This window comes from Pteropus vampyrus, unplaced genomic scaffold (assembly GCF_000151845.1).
Source record: "Pteropus vampyrus isolate Shadow unplaced genomic scaffold, Pvam_2.0 Scaffold15, whole genome shotgun sequence".
Taxonomy (NCBI): Eukaryota; Metazoa; Chordata; class Mammalia; order Chiroptera; family Pteropodidae; genus Pteropus; species Pteropus vampyrus.
In genome coordinates, this window is record NW_011888796.1 from 2,723,575 (window position 1) to 2,741,641 (window position 18,067).

Here is an 18,067-nt window from a genome sequence, read left to right on the forward strand (position 1 = left end):
ATAAACCAATCGAGTTTCATTTTGATTTTTAAGCTACAGAATTAGGTTTCTGTACCCTGAAAATGAAAGAATCAACTAATTAAAAATGATACATTATTTATTTCATTAAAAAAATTCTAATAATGGATTGGTCATTCATACACCTCAGGTGGACAACTCAGATACTATCCATCTTAAATCGTATGTTCCTTGATTATAAGAACTATGTCTATTAAAACTAATTGTTGAAGAAATTAAGATGAGCATTTACTACTGCTTTTCATTAGATAAATTCTAAAACAAATAAACCCTCAAATGAATTATACATACATTCTCAGGAATGTATGAAATGATGGAAATGAGGAAAGTCTTCTAAAAGCAAAGTAAAATTTAAAGTCTTTGGATATGTAGTTCTGACATAGAACACAGTACCTTTAATAAAACAGCACCAGCCTAGATTAAGCTGTATTGATCCAATACACATTTTATGAACCAATTTATATAAACTAAAAAGAAACCTGATTAAAAATGACAAAAACTTAGAGATTTATAAATAAGACAGCTTTGTTAGCTACTTTACATTTCGCAGAACTATTGGCAACAGAGCAAAATGAATGATCAGTATTGTTTAAAATGCTGCCATTGGAAAAATGCATTTCCACATCAAAATTTATTTACAGAGAAACAAAAAACAGTATAAAAAAAAAACCTCTTCGATTTTGTTCAATAAATGTTAAAGGTCTCAAAGATACTCTAAATTGAAATGGAATAAACGGACCATTAAAAATTAACTAAATTATCTACCTAAAAATGCAATATGAGAATGTACAGCTCTATGGAAAATAACCACTTCAAAAACTACTGTTTATCCTCTGCTGACTGGCATTTTTAAGAAATTCAATTCACCATAGCAACCTGTCTTAACACCAGCAGATAAGTATAGGCTATATTTAGATATGATTGCTTTCCAGAAGGCAACCCTGTCTTCCTTCATATTTAATGCCATGATCCAAAGAATCAAAATATCATTCAATCAGATTGTAGTGTGAACGACAAGTACACTCAAAAGGATAAGGCTGTATTTCAGAACCACGAAAAGAGGGTAAAATTTGTAAAGAAGTACATAAAGGTAAATAAAAATATGATGTCTAAGAAATTTACAATCAGATAAAAATATTTTGTCTAATTTTATCTTTGTTCTTAAAAATGAAATGCCGTTATCAAGCACTAGTAATCTATAATATCAAAATACATTTCAATTAGCAAGTCATTTTTTAATTAGTATGCTGCATTTTCAATCTGACATCTTCTAATTAAAAAAGAATTTGTTTTTACCCCAAATCCTTTATAAGATGAGGTATAACAAGAGAAGTAGTAACAAAAAGCAAGTAACACAATGTAAAATAAGGAAGATGAATGAATTAAAATGTTATTGTTACAAAATTACTATGGACCTATTTGTATTTTATAATCTTCATAATGACAGTGAAAAGAATTTCTATTTTACTAAATAACATAGTTTTACACAGTTTACACAGTCACAATAATCAAACACAAACAATACCTCTTATTTTTGTTTACTTTGTAGATGAGTTGCATCAAAGACAAGATGTGAAGTGAAATTCAATTAAAAATGCCAAGAACATATCACCTCACACTCAATGGGATGTTTATTATTAAAAAAAGAAAAAAACGAAAAAAGAAAATAAAAAAGAAAGAAAATAATGAGTGTTGGTGAGGAAGTGAAAAAATTGGCACTTTTGTGTACTGTCGATAGGAATATAAAATGGTACAGTCACTAGGGAAAACTATGGCAGTTCTTCAAAAAATTAAAAATAGAATTACTATATAATAAAGTAATTCCACTTCTGAGTATATAAACAAAAGAATTGAAAGAAGGGTCTCAAAGAGACATTTGGACACATATTCATAGTGTCATTATTCACAATAGCCAAAAGGTAGAAGCAACCTAGTGTCTATTGATTGATGAATGGATAAACAAAATATGGTGTGTGGGTATGTATGTATATATAATGGAATATCATCCAGCCTTAAAAAGGGAGGGAATTCTGACACATGCTACAACACAGACGAATTTCCTTGAGACTTTCATGCTAAGTGTAGTAAGCCAGTCACAAAAAAACCAAATACTGTACCACTCCACTTATATAAGATTCCTAGAGTAGTCAAAATCATAGAAACAGAACAGTGGTTACCAGAAGCTGAGGAGAGGAGAAAATCGGAGTTACTGTTTAATGGGTATAGAGTTGCAGTTCTGCAAGATGAAAACAAACTCCTAGGCATATTCATCAACACAGAGTGAATGTCAAGTTCCTGTACTTGGTCTTACACTTAACACCTAGAGAATTGTGATAGAAACAACTATTCTCAGAGCACTCCTCAAAAAGAGAGAGCTTCTTATGTACCTTTTCACCTCGGGCTTGCCATCGTAAGTGACATTCTGCTCTCATTATTATGAAAGATCAAAAGTTAGTAGCAAGACAAGAAAGTCTTGCTTAAGGATCCACAACTTTCTTTTCTTCCATGGCATCCTCCATCATCATGCTCACACAATATAGCTCACTCTGTTCATTTCAGCCCAACAATTAGTTTTGCTACAATTAAAGCAAAATCTTGGGGTGCATACTATATATAATTTAAATAAATTACAGAAGGTCTATCACATTATTCCAGTAGATTGACACAGATTTAGAGTATTAATTAGTCACTTTTGGTTTGGCTTTTACATTCTGCTGCTCTGAAGCAGTAAATTCCTCAAACTTCACTCATACTCATACACACACACACATACACATGCGAGCATGCACACTCTCCCTCCTTCCTTCTCTCTCTCTCCAGTTTCATTTCTGTACTTTGCCCAAAGAAATTCATTACCTGTTCATTTATCCCAAGACATACTACATGTTGCTCTAAGAGTCAATATTGACTAGATGGTCTTGGTTCTCCTTAGTCTGTTTTTTTCCTTTTCTCTTTATTCTGTCTTCCTTTCTTTCTATGAGCATTGGTGATTGAAATACTCATCTTTTTTTACACATCAACTCTTTGGAGCATCAGCAGCTCAAGTAGGTGAATCATAATACAAATCTGTCAGGCATATTAGCACATAAAGCATTCATTCAATATTCTAATAATATTTTATTTAGGACATTTATTAAAATAGCATGGATGCAATTTTTAGCAACTCTTACACTAATCTGGAGTACTCATCGAATGCCAGTGATTTTTTTAAGGAGGAGATTTTTGTAAAAACATTACTTCTCACTATTTCCTACTCAGTGTTGACACATAAACAATTCAACTCCATATAAAACCATATAGTGTGCACAAATCGGTGAACAAATAGTAAAAACTTATGTCAGGAATCTAGGACAGAAAAGAGGTGGCTGGCTTAAAAAAATTATTACCTATGTAATATGTACTACATAAATATTGCTATAGAAGGATAACTCAAAAGATTTACCATCATAACAACTGAGAAAGCACATTGTTTTGTCCACACTGAGCACTTCTTTCTCTAAAGAATTTCACAAAGAAATATATCTCTAAAATATGAATTAGAGTCATTAATAGTATATTTTCACAATTCTTAATAAAGAAAAAGTTCTTCCCGAATCCAAGTAGCAAGGGCAAAAACAAATTCTCATTAAATTCTTACATTCTAGACTAATGTCAAGAGAATGATGATAAATTAAGATAGTGCCTGACTACTTTAAAGTAGAAGACATAAAAGATTGCAATAAACAGATAAATAATCCTACTGTACCAAAAATATACCTTACAAGTAATACAATAATGGAATTACTTATTTTGTTCAAATGGGTGAAATCTTTAAAAAAAAAAGACAGTTCCCTCCCATATTCATAAGAAAAACAGAACTCTTCATGCAAATAAATGTTATTCAATATTCATTTACTACGAAAATTTACATTCACATAGATTAATTATATTCTTGATTAGATATTTACAGGACTGGAAGGACAACTGTCAGTCTTCACTAGAGCAAAAATCATGAAAAAAGAATATTGACAAGCCCTTTATGTGAGGAAAAGGGAGATTAAGTAAAGAAAAAAGTGAGAGTTGGTTCTGCAAACTCATTTCTGACCTCGTTATATTATAAACTTCAATATTTAATCATTTTCAACATTCCGCGTCTTGTGACTATTTTTTAAACGAATGGAACATCATTAAGGAGTCAATAAATTTCAGGTTCAACACACTTTTGCTTTTTATTCCTCGCAATATTCTTAATGAATTACTTATAAAAGTTATGAGTGTGTAGATTATATATGATGTGGAAGATTGATATCCTGTTAAAATATATTTTACTGAATGCATTGAACATCATTAAAGAAAGCACCTGCCAGTATTCAATTTTCTTTTCTCTGTTGCCCAGGGTTAACTAGTCTTGATTTTTTTGTTTTTTAAATAACAGGTGATCTTCCTGGGAGGCTATGTTCCTATAAAAGATAGTATGCATAATTTCTAGTAAACATACAACTGCAAAAATTTATTAGTTCATGAAATAGAAAGTGACATAGTAAAGTAAATGCTTATAATGAATGGGATTGACTCATGAGCAAGAATTGTAACCTATGAAACGCTTCAAAAATTTTGTGCTACATATAGCTTTCTAATGTAAAATATTAGAAATGTACTCAACATATTCAAATATATTGTTATTATAAATAACTATTTTATATTTGTAATTATACTTACACATAATTATTAGGAACTATTCAAAAAAAGCTTATGATTGATGTGAACAAATTCAATCTCACATTCCCAAGCAAAGAAACTACTAATCATCTGCCCTGCTTAGTATCTACTGCTACATTGGCAAGATATCATCAGCCATTAGCTCTGCTCCTCGAAAGTCAATCATTATTCATAACACAATCTCTTATTCTAAAATCTGTATTTCTAAAAAGTAACTGTTTCATAACTTCATTTCTGTTTAAACTGTCATGTGCTTTGTTACACATAACACAAATTGTTAGAAAAGAAGAAATTGCTCAACCTTAAATCAGTCACACCAATCATAAAGTTTTAAATTATATTTAGTACTAAAAACCAAATACTCACAAAGAAGGATCTTGTACGAGATCTTTGAGATTTATCCCACTGCGATCTTCTGCAAGATTCCTGAAGCAACTATCACTCACTAAACAAGAAAAGGGAGAAAAAAAGAAAATTAATTTATGTTTATACTTCATTTAAATTATTGCTGACCACAAGGAATTTTGAAATTAAAATTGACTCTCTAGATACAATTTTTCCCAACATTATACTGATCAATATTGGGCTAGGACGATTTAGCAACAAATATAAATATTCAACAACAAGCCAATAATCTAAGTGAAGGTCTAAATTGTGTTCTCACTTTTACAAGACTAATTTTCCAGCACAAAGTGGCAAGTCACTGCTAGAGAAAAAGATAAATTATTCCCAAAAATCATGTTTTTAAAGATACTGAAGGGCAATGGAACCAAAATGAATAAACCAAGAGAAAAGTGATATCTCTTTTCAGGTAAGCTGAACCTCTGGATTGTTTTAATTTCTGGGAAGATTCGCCATTTAGACACAAGTTAAGAATCAGAAAGTGGGACACTACCAAGAAAAAGAGAAACTAGCGTAGCTCTTGATGGTTCATGGGCTGGTATGATAGACTGGAATCTTATAGAAGCCCCAAAACACAGTTTTCTCCTGGGAGATTTACTGATGGCTGGGACTACACAAGTGAATTGGGGGAGAAGGAGAGGTTGGGCTAGGAGGCAAATGTATTCTGTAGTGTTATGGTGATTAAGAGTCAAAGTCATACTACAACAGGTCGTACCTCCCATTTTCAGTGTAGAATTTCAAAAGTGACCCCTCAACACATTTGCTCTCACCCAAAAGTATACCACTCTGAGAGGGGGGATGAGAAAAAGGAGGCAGAACACAAAAGGTAGAGGTAAATCTCTCCCAATTTCACAGTTCAGAAGTATAAAGCCACACCAAAGAGAGACACCTGCAACACAACAGGTCTTGCTCTTAAGACATTTAAAACCAGAGGTAGACTATGTATATCTAAAGCTGTCACTCAAATCGTCCAGTTCAATTCATGGGTGAGTTGACACCTCAACTCAGCACTTCACATTTCTAATATTAGAAAGAAAATAACATTTATATCAATCTATGATCCTGTCTATAATAAACAGTATTTGGTATACAAAAACAATTACAAAGCATGGTAAAGGGCACAAAATGTGACCAATAATTAAGAGAAAAAATAAGATCTATATGCCAACCTACGAATGATACAGATTTAGAAGATAAAGACTTCAAGAAAACTTTTTAACATAAAGAAGATATAGAAAAATGTTCACAGTAGAAAAGAAGAAAATTTCAATAGAGAATTTAACTCTATGAGAAAGAATCAAAGTCATTTTAGAACTGAAAAATACAATATTTGAAATTGAGAAATCAGTGGGTGAGTTTTATACCTGACTCAACACAGCGAAACACCATATTAGTGAACTTGAAGAGATGAGCAGAAAATATCCAACTAAAGCAAGGAGAGTAAAAAAAAAAAAAAAAGAACAGAGCATTGGAGACATGTGGGAATCAGACAGCCCAATGTAACTGAAATTGAGAAGAGGAGAGAGAGAATGAGGAAGCAATTTTTTCAGAAAAAAAAAACTAAGAATATTCACAAACTGATATAATAACTCATGACTCAGGTAGCATAACCAACCCAACACTGGAAAAAATGAAAGAAAATCACACCCAGCAGTCAATTGGCTGAAAATCAAAGATAACAAGAAAATCTTAAAAACAGCTAGGGGAGAAAAAGGATACACTGCCATCAAAGAAAAACAAAACTTACAGTCAACATAAACTATGGAATCCAGAAGACAATGGAATGATATATTTAAAATGCTGGGTGGGGAGGGGGTGGGTACTGAGAACCTAAAACTCTGTATCTTGATAAAATATTGATCCCAAAATTAAATGCAAAATAAGACTGTTTTTATATTTGTTAGCATAAATATTGTGACTATTTTCAATTTCAACTTAACAGTTTCATTATAGACATTATATATCTTAGAGTGTCATTTATAATCTACATAAGAAGAAAGAAGAATATAACATTTTCCTTGTTTCTTTCAAAGATCCATTACCTAATTTTTATTGGATTTTATATTACTTTTTCTTACAAAAAGTCTCTCAAAATTATAAGCTTTAAGTTCCCCAAATCTGGGTTTGCCCTGATATAATTAATATACACAAACAATGATGCATTAAAAATATCTGAAGTTGAAAAAAACCTTGGATTCTTTAATTCCAAAAAGATAACACCTTTTTTTTTTTTTGCAATGATTGGAATGATATTGATTAAAATATAATTTGTATTCCAACCTGTTGATTTAAGAAAAATTTTCTGCTTTTCATAATTTTAACATTATGCTCTTCATTATATCGTTTTCTGAGTAGGGCCAAAAGACAAAAAAAAATAACGTTGGCACACTTCAAGAAAACTTGTTTTCCAGCTGAGCTGAACTAAAATGAAAGTATAATACATTATATCATAAAATTTGTTCTCATAAAGTTTTTTGCCGAATTTGGCAAATACAAGAGCTTACTTATAAACTTCAAGAGCCTGAAAGTTTTGGAGGCTTAATTAAAATGGAATAAACCCTTGATCCTTTAAAGGCATGCTAGTCAGCTATCTGTGAAATGAGTTTTGCTAAAGAAGACATTTTTCTAAAATTCATGACCCATCCAAATTTTAAGTTAAAAAGAGAGTAAGAAATTTAAATAAAAAGTTTCTTAACAAAATTTCTGAAACTTTAGCTGCCTAATATATTGTTTTTAGTTAAGTTTCTTTACCAGTGCGACAAATTTAGTTTTTGAATTATAGCTAAGATATGGTATACTTTACTTAGCTAGTGAACATACTTTCTCGTGTATAAATCACACCAAAAAGATCAGTTTTGGTCATCATATTTTTTTTGTTTTCAACCTCAGCATAATGCCAACTAAAGGAATTACAATGCTCTTTGTCTCGCTGATTAATAAAATTTCTTCAACATGTCATTACGAAACTCAAAACAGAAGAAATTACAATAGAAACATGTGGTCAAACTTTAGAGTACTAACATGAAAATTACAAACTTGTACATCAATCTAGTTTATACTGATATAATTAACTTGAAGGAGAACAAAGGAAAATTAATTAGAAATATTTGTAAAATAGACTTTTTAGTAGATTTTTTATCCAATCACGTACATTTTTTTCCCGTAAATGTTCATACTTTGGATCTATAATCAAGAAAATAATTGACATTCATTATGTGCTAAGCATTTCATATCATTATCTTACTTGATTATTAGGAACTATGTTATAAAAGACCTAGCCATTTCTTTCTCACTTCTAGGATGACATTTATATTCTACCTTGCTTTAATCAAGGATTTCCGCGAAGGACAGAGAATTTCTCTCCTCAAAAATTCATGTTTAAAATATAGCATTGGAGGAATTCACTATTTATAAATTGATTTTACTGTTCCATGTTTAAGAACATGAAAAAACACTATTTGAACACTGCTAAGAAGACAGTAAAAACAAATTCAATTCAAAACTCAATTCATTCTGTAATTTCTAAATATCCAGTGAAAAGTCTAAAGATATGGCCCTGTGAAAACAATTGATAATTAAAATTAAACGTAACTTGATACTATAGACAGATTCCAATTAATTCATTCCAAGTTTGACTGGACAAACCAGACAAGAGTTTATAGGAAATGTCAGCATGTGGTAATTTAAAAATATCGCCGAAAAAATTTAGCAGGTGGCAATCTGTTCTATTTTATTCTGAAAATATATCAGATAGCTAATTAATACCTGATACAAGAAAAAGTTGACTGACTCAATTCTTAGTTTCATTTTTCAAGATAAATCTATTTTTTTGTTGTTATTTAGGTGAAATTCACATAACAAAATTAACCATTTTTAAAAAGTACACAATTCAGGGACATTTAGTACATTCACAATGCGGTGCAACCACTACCTCTACCTATTTTTAAAACACTTTTATCATCCCAAGAGAAAACCACCCACTAAGCCAACGAGTCCTCATTCTTCCCTTCTCCCAATCCCTGGCATCCACCAATCGGCTTTCTGTCTTATGAACTATTCCAGATATTTCATACAAATAGAAGCATACAATATGTGACTTTTTGTGTTTGGATTCTTTTATTTAGCATAATGTTTTCAAAGTTCGTTCATTTTGTAGCAAGTATCAGCACTTCCTCTTTACGGCTGAATAATATTTCATTGTATGTATCTGTGTGACTGTTTTTCCCTTTTGACTACTGTGAATAGTGCTGAATGAGCATGTTATGTACAAGTATTTGTTTGAGTTCCTGTTTACAATTATTTGGGGCATATACCCAGAAATGGAATTGCTGGATTATATGGTAATTCCAAGGTTAACTTTTTGAGGGATTGCCAAATTGTTTTCCAAAGCAGTTGCAATATTTTACATTCTACCAGCAATGTACAGGGGTTCCATTTCTCCACATACACAGTTTTTATTGTCTGGCTTTTTAAATTTAGTCATAATGGTAGAGTGTAAAGTACTATCTAATTATGGTTTTAATTACATTTCCCTAATGACAAATGCTGTTGAGCATCTATTCACGTGCCTCTTGGCCATTTGTGTATCTTTGGAGAAATGTCAATTCAAGTCCTTCGCACACTTTTTAATTGAGTTGTCAATCTTTCTGTTGTTGAGTTGTAAGACATCTTTATATACTCTGGGTACTAGACCCTTATCAGGCAAATGATTTGCAAATATTTTCTCCCAATCTGTGAGCTGTGTTTATGTTCTCTTGACAGTATCCTTTAATGTGCAAGTTTTTCATTTTGATGAAGTTCAATTTGTCTGTTTTCTTTGGTAGCTTGTGCTTTTGGTGTCATATTTAAGAAACTATTGCCAAATCCAAGGTCATAAGGAATTTCTCATGTTTTCTTGTAACAATTTTATAGTTTTAATTCTTATATTTAGGTCTTTTATACATTTTGAGTAGATGTAGATATCTAGTTGTTCTAGCATCATTTATTAAAAAAGCTGTTCTTTAGTCCATTGAGTGGTCTTGGTACTCCTTTGAAAAATCTACTAACCATGAATATATGGCCTATTTCTGGACTCAGCTCTGTTCCATTGATCTATATGTCTATCTTTATGCTAATATCACACTGTTTTGACTACTGTGACTTTATAGGACATTTTAAAATTGGAAACTGTGATCCCCAAATTTGTTATTCTTTTTCAAGATATTTTTTGGCTATTCAGCATCCTTTGCAATTCCATATGAATATTAGCATTCTTATCCATTTTCACACCAAATTTTGGTCTCCATTTTAAGCAGATTAACTTTAAGACACATTCTTCTGTTACCATTTATCAATCCTCAGATAACACTTCATATTTTTTCCATGCCTAAGTCCTACCATTCTACCTCCTAGAAGAAAAGTTTCCTAAAGTCTTCTAAAAAGGATGTAAATTAAGTACAAAGAACTATTACTGATCAACTGAAAAAGGTACCTGGACAATAAAAGAAGGTAAACTGTCATGATGAAAATTTGTTCATTTTCTTAATCTATTCCAACCTAAAATAACAAGCCAAAAGAATACTTATATGCAAAATTCATACCCTGATAGAAATTTCACAACTACCAAAGTTGTTTTAGTTTTAAGTAATTTCTAGCTCTCATGAGATTTGTGTGCTGTCAAAAGGTAACATAGTCCCATTGGACAAAAGTTAAAACAAGAAGGGAAATCCCCTTTCCCAATAAATTTGCAGTAGATATATTTTTTGAGTTTAAATTACAGTTCCAGCAGCATTTTTGGATCTAATGAAAGTGCAAAGAAAATTTTCATATTTTAAAATCCATTTAACTCTGCAACTGAGGAGCTTCCACCTTATCTTCAATTGGAAGTGATTATTCTTCAATGTAACAACATGCTAAAAGGCAAGAAAACCTAATAAAATTCTAAAAACACATCCCAAATAATTAATGTACTCAATTAAAATTATATCCTCATGGAAAGATATCAGTATTTCAAATAACTATCTGTGTGAAAAGACATTTGCAAAGATAAAATACTCCATAAAAATCACCACTGATAGATGAACATCTGCAATTAATTTTGATGACAGGAAATAGTAACTATAAACTCCAGTTATCCTCCAATGCCATTCTTTAAATTGGTAAACATGTATTATAAATACTGCACTCAATTATTACTATTATATTCAGATTTCATAAATTTAAACAATTAGAAATCTGGGTGCTTTTTTTTTGGTTATTGTAGTACACAAATAATATTCTCAATTTTGCCTTCTGGCCCGAAAAATCTAAAATATTTTCTTTTTGTCCTTTTATGGAGAAAGTTTACTGACCCGTGGTTTACAGGCACACAGTAAGATTACTATGTACTATAGAAAGCTAGCTGATGTAACTCCTGGTACATGCAGTAGTAAAACACATGCTCACAACTTTGCAAGGAAGGTGCTAATTGATATATGCTCTTCTCTATTCCTTTATCTCTCTGTCCAAAACCCATATCAAAACTCAAGTTATTGAGAAAATTTCCAAATATCTCCATCCATCCCATACAGGTTATCCTTTGAATCCTAAACAATGAGGGATCAGTGAAGACAGTAGGGACCCAGAACTACATTACATGCCCACCCCCAGCAGTACCATGCAGGCTCTGCCTCAAGTATCAAGGAGGCCAAATGGAGAACTTGACTTCTTTCTTAACCTGGCAGTAAAGAGGCAGAGCCTGCCTCCCTTTACCTGCCTGAGCATTATACTTAATGGTGAAAAGTTTAAAACTTTCCTTTTAAATTGGGAACGAGACACAAATATCCATTATTTTATTACTTCTATTCAAAAATGAACTGCTGGTGTCAGGCAGTACAATAAGGCAAAAAAATGCAAAGAATGTCCAGATAAACTATTAGAATAAGTGCATTTAGCAAGGTTGAAAGATACAAAGTCAATACAAATAATTAACTGCAACAAGTAATTAGAAATGAAGATTTCAAAAATGATACCACTTACCAAGGCATCAAAAGATATCGCATAACCAGTAATACATCTAATGAAAGACATGAAAAATCTCCACATCGAAAATTATGTACTTTTACTCAAAAACTGAAATATCTATGTAAATGGAGGGATACATCAAATTCATGGATTGGAAAGCTCTATTTAAAGATATACCTTTGTTCATTTACATGGGAATTGAGGATACTAAACAGAAATTTAATGACATATAGTAGGTTTTAAAGTGAGATTCAAGTGGTAGTACTATTTTGTTTAGGGTCAAGAGTACAGGAGTCAGTTAGCCTGGGTTTGAAAATGTGTTCTACTATTTCCTACTCGTTTGATTTGGGACAAGTTACTTAATCTCAAGGAAACTTGATTTCCAAACATAATTGTTTGTTGGGAGACATTAATTATGAAAAGTTCATTTACTAATATGTTGTTTTATTGTCCAAGGTCTCAAAACTTGTGAGTGGAAGAACTGAGCTTTTAATCTAGGCAATCTGGCTCCAAAGTTTGTGCACTTAACAACAAGCCTATAATAGTACCTCTTAAAAATATTAGTTTAGCAAATATGAAGGTGAATTATATGCTGTCATCAAAAAGTTTCTAGTTTGGAAAGGAAGGAGAGATAAAACATGAACCAATAATTATAGCAAGTAAAAATCAAATAAGCACTACTAAAATTAAGGACTGAAAATGCCAACTATTATTAAGTACATAAAGCAACTGGAATTCTTACGCATTGCTGGTGAAAATTAAAAATGATAAAACTACTTTGGAAAAAGATTAGGCAGTATCTTACAAAATTAAAGATACTATTCGACCCAGGAATGCTACTTATAAATATTTATCCAAGACAAATGAAAACTTACGTAAATCTTCATTACTCAAAGAATCCACCTTTGTATATTCACCTGCTCACTAAAATTCATTTGTAACTTAATAATCAATGTTCAAAGCACTTGCACAATAATTTGTGGACATGAGCAGAATGAAGAAAAATTTGAGTTGCCTGATATGTACATTCTCGGCTGAAGTTGAAACATTCTGCTTTGTTTAACTTTCATACTGTAAATGAGTCTTTGTTGTGGTTTTTTAGTGCCATGTTTTTTGTGTTATTGTGCTTGTTTGTTGGTGATATCACTGTTTGGAATGCTCCCCCTAGCATAGTGCTGAAGTGCTATCTAGTCTCAGGGCTAGACAGCTATGATGTGTCTTGAGGAGAAAATATGAGCACTAGATAAGCTTCATTCAGTCATGAGTATAGTGCTGTTGGACATGAATTAAATGTTAATGAATCAACAATATATATTAAATAAGGTATCTTTTAACAAAAATATACACAGAAGCTTATGTATTGATAAGTTGATAAAAATATTGTGATCTCTATTTTCCCTAAAAAAAATGGTAGAGTATTAATTAATTCAATGTTCACAGTGACTTTTATAGAGCATAAGCACTGCAAATAATGAGAATCAACTGTATCCACAAAAAGACATATGCAAATATCCATAGCAGTTGTACTCAAAATAGCCCCAAACTGAAAATGTCCCAAATGTCCTGTAACTGAATGGATAAATAAATTGTGGAATAGTCACACAAAGGATCAGTACTCAACAATACGACGGAATAACATAAGATAAATAACAGAAACACATCCTGAAAGAAATCTTGTACAAAAGTATGCATTTATATGGAAAGGATAACAAAGGTCTAACAAATATAAGGCAAAAAAAAGTAAACAGTGCTTGCCTCAGAGAGGGAGGACTGACTAGAAAGGGGCACAAGAAAACTTTCTGGAGAGATAGAAAATTTCTACATTATGAAAGGGGAAGAGGTTTCATGTGTGCACTTAATTTTCAACATTGTACAGCTTACATTTGTGAATTTTAATGCATGTAAAGTTTACCTCAAAGAATTAACAACAATTGAATGGAAGGTGGAAAATTGAGGGAGATATAAATGAAACAAGAATGTCACAATGATAACTGCTATGCCTGGGTGATGGGCACATGGGGTTATATCATACTATTCACTTTGTATATTCCTTCAATTTTCCAAAATGAAAAGTTAAAAAAATAATAAGAGGAATTGCAAGCATGTAGAGGAACTACAGGAGAGAAAATGAGCTTTTTAAAGAAGTTAAAGTGATAACTTGGTTGAAGGCTTTCATGGAACAGTCATTAGAAATGGGGACATTTGGTAGGTTTGGACATGCAAAGGCAAAGAAAGGCCACTTCATAAAAAAGAAAACAGTGTAAAAAAATCATAAAAGTATTACTGGTGTTGGGCTATTTAGGGAACAGTTTGGCTTAAGTATAAGGTCAAGAAAAAAAGGATAATGGGAGATAAACCTGAAAAAGTAGATGGACGATGAGGTCAGAAAAAAAGCCTGAAATGTTAGGCCAAAGAAAACACATTAGGCAACAGGAATCATTCTGCACATTCAAGTTTGGGAATGCAGGATCAGAGATAAACTTTAGACACTTTAACAGTAATATAAAGAATAGTATAGAAGCACTACAATGTCCTTGTAAGAAATAATAATGTTCTAAGGGGCTAAGGACAGGGAGATTAGGGAACCAAGGACACAGGCATTTGAGTTGGTAATTGATGGCTAAGATTTTCAAAAGAGCAAATATAAAGCTATATAGCTTTGAAGATGTTTAAGCACTGAGATTCTTCTCCTTAGCACAATATAATACTAAGAACACTAACCTACTGAAAACAGAATATGTTGAAGTCTAATGCCAACTTCCTCAAGATTTACAACTGAAGTGTTAATTTACAACTAGAGTGTCGATCCAATTAATGTTGGAATTTCAGTTTGTATGTTGTTTTAAAAATAACCTTGTTATGGAACTACTATAAAAGCATAAGGATTCCACATTTGCCACAAAGTACTCCAAATAGCAGTGAATATATTTCTATACTTTGTTGTCTTTACAGAAATGCTTAAAACAGAAAGGATTTATAGATGTTAAGGGCGTCTTATCATTAAATTTCTTTATTACAGTTCCACCACCAAAGGGTAGTGTTTCTCCTTATTTCATAAGAAATTCATGCATTCGTGTTAAAACACTGCCATGTCCCTCTTCCAATTAAATTTCCTGATATTACAATTACAGAGGAAATTAAAAAGAGATAGTAATTGAAAAATGGTCAGAGAATGATGACGTGAATCTTGAAAGCTGAAAACTCAAGAGGCTGACCCTCCACAACCACTTGCCTATTCCAATAAGACTAGAATAAACACTATGTAAAAAATGAGCGCATTCTCAATTAGTTGATTTCTTCCATCCTCACAAGCACACTTCATGAAATTTTATTGATTTTTCAAGGCTTAGTTTAAATACTATCATCTACATAAAGACCTTCCATGGTCTCTGAAATAATCTTTCCTCTGAACATCTATTATGTTTTTTATTGTATTATCCTTATGCTACTTAACAAAAATAACCTTGAAATCAGTTATTTAAGCAAAATACCTTATTAATCCTTTTAGACAGAAAGGGCCCCTAAGGGCATATTCTATGTCTTCATATCGGTCATATTGCTTTAGCAATATCCTAAGTTCAACACTCACAGATGGTATAACACTGGGCAAGCTACTTAACATCTGTTGCACAGTGCATCATCTACAATAATAATACCCATCTCACAGGATTGTTGTAATGAATGAATGAGTGAGTGAATGAGTGAGTGAATACATACATATTAAATACATAGAAGAACGACCGCTCCTTATTCACAGATTCAGTATCCGCACATTCAAGTTTGAGAATGCAGAATCAGAGCTAAACTTTAGACATTTTAACAATAATATAAAGAATAGTATAGAAGCACTACGATGTCCTTGTAAGTAATAATGCTCTAACGGGGTAACGATAGGGAGATTAGGGAGCCGAGGACACAGGGATTTGAGTTGGTAATTGATGGCTAAGATTTTCAAAAGAGCAAATATGAAGCTATATAGCTTGATATACTCCCTAAAAGTTATTTGTAACCCCAACATCAACACTCACAGCACTTTTGGAATCACTTGCAAACATTTGCAGAGTGAAGGAAAGCTTGAGTCCCATGATTCACATGATCTCAGCTGAGGATAAACAAGGTGATGTACTGCCTATGTCAGCTCTCATACTGTAAACAAATATCCTTTTCACAGTTTACTTAGTGCCATGTTTTTGTAATTTGTGCTTTTTGTTGATGTCACTGTTTAGCATGGCCCCCCAGAGTAGTGCTGAAGTGCTGTTTAGTGTTCCAGAGTGCAAAAAGGTTGTGAAATGCTTTAAGGACAATATACGTGTTATATAAGCTTCATTCAGGAATGAGTCACAGTGCTGATGGATATGAGTTCGATTTTAATGAACAAACTATATATGGTGTCATTAAACAGAAAAACACATAAAATAAGGTTATGTATTAATAAGTTGACCAAAATGTTGTGACCAGAGGCTCTCAGGAACCTACCCTTGTAATTGCTCTAGAAGAAATGGTTCAGTATTTTCTAATTCAATATATGCACCATCTTTATAGTACACTACTACTGCAAATAATGAGAATCAACTGTACTTAGAATATGGACAAATACACAGTAAGGGCTCAGTAACTCTTAATTACAAATAATATTTTATTGTTACTTAACACATGGAAGACACTCAAACTTCTGTTGAATTACTGCCTGAATAAAATAAAAATAAGAACTAGATAGAAAAAGAAAATCTTCAAGTTAGTTTAAAACAAGTATAATGTTGACCCACAAACTTGACAAAACTTCACAAAAAAACTACAGATCACTCACACTTATAAATAATAATGTAAAAATCTTAAGATACTATTTAAAAGAACCCAAAGATTAAAAAAATTTATGAAAAAGTGGGGTATATTCCAGAAATTCATCAATAGAATTCATCAAATCAACAGAACGAACAGAAAATATATATTCATCTTTATAACTACTGAAAACTCAAGTGACAAAATTCAATGCCATTCATGTTTTTCAAAAAAAGTTTAAAATAGAAATTAAGAGATATTTTCTTAACTTGGACAGTGTGCGTGTGTGTGTGTGTGCGTGTGTGTGTGTGTGCGTGCGCGCGCACGTGTGTATGTGCATCAACAACCAGCACCTTTCCCTAGTGGGAAACACTAGACACTTTCTCAAAAAATAAAGGCAAAGATACTCTCATCTTTATTATTTATCATTTATGGGTAGTATTAAACAACACAATTAGAGAAAAGGAAACAGTAGAGGCTCCAAAAAATGTAAAAAAGAGGTAAAGCAACTTTTACTTAAAGCAATCTATATTTATGATATAATTTCTCATATCATAAAAATACAAAAATAATCAATAAAAACCTATAAAAAAGCACAAGAGAATTAGCAAATAAGCAAGATGCAAAACTAACATATACAAAGCAAAGTGATTTCATACATGTCCTCCCCCCAAAAACTACTTAGATAAAAAAATGAAAAGACTCTTACTATAATGAAAATAATAAAATTAAATACTAAGATATATACATAGCAGAGAAATGTGTAAATTCAGAAAAGGACAAAAAGGAGCTATAAAAAAAATGGATTTCCAGTTAAGATAGCGAAATAGGTAAATGCTGTTGTACCTGCATCCTCTCACGACCACATCAAAATTACAACTAAACTACAGAACCACCATCATTGAGAATTACCTGAAGTATAGCTGAACAGAAGTCCTACAACTAAGGATATACAGAAGAAGCCATGCTGAAACTGGTAGGAAGGGGAAAGATGTGGAATGGGATGGTCCCACATCCATGTGTAACAGCTAAAAATCAGAAGGGATATCTCAGCTGTGAAGGTCCCTTTAGAGGAGCAAAGAGTTGCAGCTCCATACCAGGCTCCCATAGTGATGAAAAGCAAGGACCTACAGCCAAGATTACGCAGCAAAGCTATTTTTTAGAATTAAAGGACAGATAGAGCTTCCCA

General features: G+C 32.0%; 1 protein-coding gene across 8 annotated transcripts in view; it reads right to left on the reverse strand.

The window, feature by feature from the left end:
• The window catches only part of GPHN (gephyrin), a 404,083-nt gene that overhangs the window by 331,958 nt on the left and 54,058 nt on the right, over window positions 1-18,067 (reverse strand). For all 8 annotated transcript variants that reach the window (XM_011384213.2, XM_011384195.2, XM_011384203.2 and 5 more), the window contains exon 2: window positions 5,083-5,161. In XM_011384213.2, coding sequence (XP_011382515.1) covers window positions 5,083-5,161 — 79 coding nt within the window. The remainder of the gene's footprint in view (window positions 1-5,082; window positions 5,162-18,067) is intronic.